The sequence below is a fragment of the Amphibalanus amphitrite genome, unplaced genomic scaffold (assembly GCF_019059575.1).
Source record: "Amphibalanus amphitrite isolate SeventyFive unplaced genomic scaffold, NRLGWU_Aamphi_draft 000024F_arrow, whole genome shotgun sequence".
Lineage (NCBI taxonomy): Eukaryota > Metazoa > Arthropoda > Thecostraca > Balanomorpha > Balanidae > Amphibalanus > Amphibalanus amphitrite.
The window spans coordinates 921,704-928,546 of NW_024881520.1; the positions used below are offsets into that span (position 1 = coordinate 921,704).

Sequence of the window (6,843 nt, forward strand, 5' to 3'; positions counted from 1 at the left end):
TAAACAAATACTCGAGGGATACTACTCGGCTCGGCTGTGGGGATTTCGATTATTGGTATATCCAGCACAGCATCGTGGTTTTGAACGCTACAGCGGTGATACACTTGCTTCGCTCCTCCTTTTATGACCCTATCAAGATAGATGATGACTTTATTTACTGACCTCAGCTGACCTAAGTTGACATTTACCGACCTCTACTGACCTCATATCACCCGGCCACCGACCCTAACCGTCTCCCGGCTCCACAGACGGGGGCCATCGGAAGGCGCCTGCCACGCTGCGGTCGCGTGCCGTGCTGAGCTTCTTTGAGCCCAGTCAGAAGCCGCTGCTGCCGCGCAACGGCTCGCGGCTAACATCAGCCGGCGTGCTAAACGACAATCCCGGCACGGGCACGGGCACGGGCTCCGGCTGCGGCTCCGGCTCCGGAGGCTCCGCGGAGACGGAGGAGTGCGCCATCAGCTCGGCTCCCGACTCCTCCAGTTTCAGCTCCAGTGACTCGGGAGCCTCGCAGCTGCACGCGCCCACCGGCCGGCCGGTAGCCTCTAACGGGTCTCCGGTAGCCTCTAGCGGGGTGCAGAAGATGCAGGTACGGGCGGAGATCAGTTCAGTGAATTGTGAAGCGTTTGATCCGCCGCCCAAGCCGGGACGCCAGGCGGTGACTCCGACTTGGTCCGGGGTGAAGAGAGCCGGCCCGAGACCGGCGCAGAAGTCGTGAGATGTACAGACATTCTGTGAAGATTGAGATGTTCGAGGGCTCAGTGTGTTAATTTGTGCTGTTTTATAGCATGCATGTGAGCTACTTGCACTGAAAGTCTGTGAGAATGCAACAGTTGCTTTTTTGCTTATGCATCAGTGCGTACTTTGTGCCATCACAGACGAATGAATGAACGGTTTGATGAACGGTTCTGATTGCGCTTACAGCAAATCAGCGTAAACGTTCTCATCATTTGTACAGTGTACACATATCACGTATTATATATAGTTCAGAGGCGAAATCAAATTCAAATTGATGTGGACAAGCTCTTGGTTAATAGTGTACACACATGATATTGTTAAGAGGCACATGTCCCTGCTGTAAGTAACAGTCCAGTATCAAACGTGGTCAGCTAAGGATGTTTCTCACTACTCGTCCTTTCGTGTCGGGAAACCCGATGTGCAAAGCTCTCTGACTGATTGTCAGTAGGTATCCTGGACTCCTGGCTGTACGGCTAAACGAATAACAGTCCCAACACGGGTCACGGTTATCACCCTATATCTAAGCTGTCGTGGGTTGATGGCCGTATTTCGTGCTATTGGTCGTGCAGATCAGCTTGCGACCTCCATGAGAGCGATGCTATTTTGTATTGACCCGTATCGAAGCTGTGTTGGAACGGTCAAGATTTGGACCAATGTCGAGCATTCCCACGTTTACATCATTTCGAGCTTCATGTGCTGTTTGACGCTGGGGCGTCCTTTTGAGTGGTTTGCCCGAGAGGCCCGTGGTATTAGCGTTGTGCCGTGCCCTCATGTCACCCAGTGTCACCGGCTGGATGGTTTCGCCACTGCAATTATGGCGCCGTGCTCTGTTTAATACTGTATTTTAGGCGTCGTATTGGACGGTCTGTCGGTCGAAGTTTAGCCAACCAATAACTGGCGTTTCCCACCGCACCGCTCCTTGGCTCCTGGCAAGCGTAACCGTCTTATCCACCTCAGTTTGAGCCAGTTATCGTTTTACCCTACCATAGGGGCAGCTTCACTGTCCCGATTTGCCGCCACTACTCGGGACGAGGTTCAGCCAGTGACTGATCGTCGCTGGTATTTTTGGCCAGTAAGTGTGCTACGTTCGCATCTGTGCCCCGATTGCAGAGTTCCGCCGTTCAATAAACGCTCACGGTGTCACTGCAGAGTCTGATCTGATGATAATTTTAATCGAAAGTTTAACTTGTCACAGCTGGCTGATGGTGGCATGGTTTTCCGCCTCTAGCGCGGCCCTCTCACCAGCTGCCAGCTGGCTGAATATCGCGGGTCAAACGACGCTGGAACTCCCCGGCCGCGAACTCGCTGCTATCGAGTTACGAGACTGGTGCCTTATCCACTAAGCTACACGTGAAGAGTCATGTTCCAAATCGCTGAATGTCAATTTCGGGCCTATCAAATCGGCAGCTCCCTTGTGCTCTTCTGAGTTATTCAGACACGCTTCACTGCACACTCATTGCCTCGGGTCATCTAGCTTGTATTCAGTAAACAGCGTATCACAATAGGTATACAACAGGGTGCCAAGACCATAGCCACAGACCATCATCAGCATTAGCTCAATCACGTAACAGGCAATCGAGGGCCCCAGCGCGGCGCGGTGCACAATAACGTAACAGCGACTTGTTAGCACCAACACAAGAGTGAAACGAAACACAATCTGGGTAGAAAATGAGAACTTTGCGGCGCACCGACCACGTACCAGTAGCTTCTCTGTCGCAGACAGCGGCACGATCACCTCACACAATACCAGCGAGCGTATCTTTGCGGGAAATGTTAACAATAAGCATCGTGGATACCCATTCCACATGGGCGGCGCCACCGGGGGGGACGGGGGGGACAGGTCCCCCGCTATCGAAAGTTAGGGGGGTACAGTACCCCCCTATCGGCGATGCCCGTTCAATAGTTGATAATAATGCATTATAAAGCTATCCGTCGCATTTAATGCATCGTTGGTTAATCAAGGCAGGTTCTGAATAAAGATTGCTGTTGGGATGCACCGCAGGGGGTCCTGGCCATCTGCAAAAGGTGTGGAGCTGTGATGCCTGTAGTTATAAGGTGATCGGCAGGGCCTCGGGGATCGTGCCCCCTTTTTGGGGCGCCAGGCAGGGTTATTACTTATTACCTCCCCACCCCACTGCCAGACCCCATTGCCGATAAAGCCAAGTTCACTGAAATTCCATAGATATCCGTTACTATATGAAAATTTTCCATTCCTAATTAGTCAAATTCAAGCATGGCAGTTATACCAAAGGAACCATTTGAAATCTATGCCATTTAACCCCAGCACTTGTGGGGAGAAGTGTTCGGATAGATCACAGGCAGGACCAAAAAAGCACGCAGTAGCCCAGGACCTTATAATTGGATATAGCATCGGCTCCCTCTCGTCAAGGGGTTCGATAGCACTCGTTTTTTTTTTCTGCAAAACTAAGTTCGGTCGGCGGCCGAACGGCTGGGGGTCTAATCGAGCCCCCCATCCCTCCCCTTCTTACGTCAGCGGCTGTGAAAATGCCATTACCAGCTGTTGAAACATGGCAGTTGCTTTTGCATGAGTGCACGAAAGGGTTTTAGGTCCGTGATACGTGAAAGGTTCTACATGAAAATTGAGATACACCAGCTTATCAAATTGTGCTCACTGTGGTGCGCTCGGTTTTACCTGGACTAGTCTTTGAATTCTGGGGTGAAACAGACCAGTCAAGAAACCTGTTCCATAAGGAGAGCCACTAAATGCTAAAGAGATGTGGGATGAGGTTTCCAGAGACCTTCATTACCTCCCAAAGGGGGTGCCCCGCCATTTGCCAATCCCTGCTGTAGTTGTTACGATTGGAGGGTGAATATGAGAACGATGCAGGTCGTGCCAGCTCGATCATGACGAACACAATGGTGCCGACATCACAGCTCTACTGCCATTTTTGACGAAGTGAATCAACAAGCACCGGAATCCTACCCTGGGGCATTTCACCTGCAGAGGTCGCCGGACCTGAGACCCTTTCACTCATTTTTTTTTTTTCAACGGTGCATGCGCTCGTTTTTCCCGCGAAGCTCTTGGCAAGAAATCGATCAGAAAGTGTGGTCAAATAACGGCTGGGGACCTTCCATGACCTAGCCTTTTGAGTGACCACCGATGACATGACCACTGACGGCTAGCCATTAGCTGCACCCTGCCCGTTGCATATGGATCAGGTGGTGTCATGATTCTGAAATTATATTGCAGTTTTGGCGCACTTGTCAGAGCAGAAGACATTCCCACTTTTCCTCCATTACTATATGATGGTGAAGCCCTGAAGCTGACCAGACGTAAGATCGAAAATTTGAAAGTATGAAACGTAAGAATAGCTGGCACTGCTACTCATACCTAAGCAATTCGCAGCTTGTAGGAAACCAGCTTTGAGTTGGCAAGACTGCAAATTTTGATTTAGAGGCAAGGATGCTTGAAAAGGTGATCGATCTTAGGTGTCCTAGGATAAGTTTGGAAACGGGATGCACCATTCGATGTGTTTTGGGCCTTGCCAAGTTTCGCGGCGTTACGTGCCTCGTTTTTTTGCATACACGATCAGTATCTACTTTTTGGATTTTCGATTTTCGGTCCCCGTCCCCCCCTATCGAAAACCCGTGGCGCCGCCCCTGCCATTCCACCTTCCATTATACGCACAACCACCGACTATAGTTCGTTTTTTTTTTTCTAAAGGACGCTGGCTCCAAGTATATACCAGCGTAAACAGAGCAGAGATCTCCAGTAAAGACAGCGGGACGCGAGAAGTAAATACGTCAGCGTGCACGAAATCACAAGCCACACGGAAAAGTGAAATGACCGCATTAGAGCAAACGGTAGGCGACCACCAATAAATACACTATCGACAGTTCTGTTAACGCTGCCGTCCAAAGGAAGAAACGCGTAACTCGATTTTTGACATTTTTGTTTTTTTATATCAATCGATAGCCCTTCTCAAGACGCATCCTACTATACCAATTTTGGAACGATCTGATGTTATTTGAAAAAGTTATGACCTATCTTAGTTTGGCAAAATAGCGTCAGTTGCGAGGTGGGTGCAATTGGTCCAAGGGGCCAAAGGAAAAAACGCGTGAGATTTCACCCGTTTCTTCCATTGCGGTTTACGCTCGTAGCAGCTCGAAAACCAAAGGAAGAAACGCGTGGACCCGGAGTGGCGTGTTTGATACCAGCACGGCGGAGGATGCACGACATTTTGTCATGTTGTGATCTTGGTAGACTTTTAATCTCATCGTTGATTATTGTGATGTCTTAAGTAAGTTTATTGTCGTGATAACATAATAAACGAATACACGCGCAGAGAAGGCCTAACTTCAATAATGCCTGAGATAATCATGCTTCTGAACTGTCTAAAATGGACACGCTAATTTAAAACCCCATTAAAAACTTGCCGCCTGTCATCAGTACCGAAGCACGTGCTTCACTAAAAAAAATCAAGGAACGTAAACAATAACAAGTTTTGGCGCCATGGCGGGCAATTTAAGCTGATCGTTTTCGCTCCGCGCTGGCTTAAGTAGTGTCTTTGGTGACAGGTGACAGTTCTTGATCGTGATTTATGATAGGATGGGGAGAAAGCGAAAGAGACCGATACCAGGTGTACCGATTGACGCAGATTTTAAGACACGCAGAGGCAACGTATATGTAAGAGTTGACTGGGACGACACAAGTCGAGGTGACTATCACTATGTCCCCGTGAAGTCGCTGAAGTGTTCCGGGACTATTGCCGCCGGCTCACGGGTCAGCATGCGACATTCGGGTGGTCGAGCGTGGACGGGCACCGTAGCGGTCAGCCCCTTGGCCGCACGCCTCCTAGTTCAAGGTAAGATGCCTACATTTGAAGAAAATAGCACGCCTTCAACATAGGATTTTAACGAATATAGCCATCTTGTAGTCCGTTAAAACGTGCGAGTCTCGTTAAGGATAACATTTCAGCCTCCAGCGGAAAATGACGGGAGTCCCGAATGGCAGTGTATTCTCTCCGAGGGCATATCAAAGGATGTGTAATGTAAGGTTTCTTACATGCTCGTTTCTAGAATTTGTTATTTTATAAAACCTACGTATGAATAATTTCACAAAATAATTGGCGTTTCAGTAAACATGATGAAAAATGTAGGTTATGAGGAAATATATGACATTTAAAATAAATAAAATTTGATTAATTATGTGCGCTAATAAAAATGAAACACAAACATTGAGTGATGTGACTCTGTTATCATGGTGCAGATGTGTCAGACGATGAGTTGCCGCTGGCAAAAGTGCGATGTGCAAGTGCGATGCGGCATGAAGATGCGTCCAGTAGTGCGTCCTGTGCGGTTCTAACGCCCGCACTTGAGCTGGTCTCTACACCGACAGTGGACAAACCTGCGGACTCAAATCAACTGGTGAGTGTTACGTCCAAAACGCACCTAAACAACAATTGTTTTTCCCTTTCACATTGGGCGAAATGAGCGGTGTCCGGTGAATGGCAAATGTTTTCAGCGAAAAAAAAAATCACCGAGGCGGCAATAGCTAGCTTTCCTGCTGGGTCTGTGATGTTCATGAAAATCAGCAATCATTGCTATCATTGCAATCATTGCAGCTATCATTGCTGACACTCAATGCATGCCTGACACTCAATACAATAAAATGAACATCAAATCGTATGATCCGATGTTTCCAGTCCGCCTCCCCTACCAACTATTCCTGAAGGTCACAACTAATGTTTCGCTCAAGGAGATAAACTGAGCATGTTGATCATAACCCACTCGTTTTGCGCGCAGTTGTATTCACCCGTGGCCAGCGGCTCGACGGTGGCCGCCGGACCTGCTGGTGCTGATGCCGACGGTGTTGATGGACAGCATCTTCAGGCGGCCCTCGACAGCGGCTCGACGGTGGCCGCCGGACCTGCTGGTGCTGATGCCGACGGTGTTGATGGACAGCATCTTCAGGCGGCCCTCGACAGCGGCTGGACGGTGGCCGCCGGACCTGCTGGTGCTGGTGCCGACGGTGTTGATGGACAGCATCTTCAGGCGGCCCTCGACAGCGGCTCGACGGTGGCCGCCGGACCTGCTGGTGCTGATGCCGACAGTGTTGATGGACAGCATCTTCAGGCGGCCCTCGAC

General features: G+C 49.6%; 1 protein-coding gene across 2 annotated transcripts in view; it reads left to right on the plus strand.

The window, feature by feature from the left end:
* The window catches only part of LOC122392925, a 65,352-nt gene extending 63,474 nt beyond the window's left edge, over window positions 1-1,878 (plus strand). For both annotated transcript variants that reach the window (XM_043388301.1, XM_043388309.1), the window contains one exon: window positions 249-1,878. In XM_043388301.1, coding sequence (XP_043244236.1) covers window positions 249-715 — 467 coding nt within the window. In that variant the 3' untranslated portion in view covers window positions 716-1,878. The remainder of the gene's footprint in view (window positions 1-248) is intronic.
* Window positions 1,879-6,843: the final 4,965 nt, after the last annotated feature.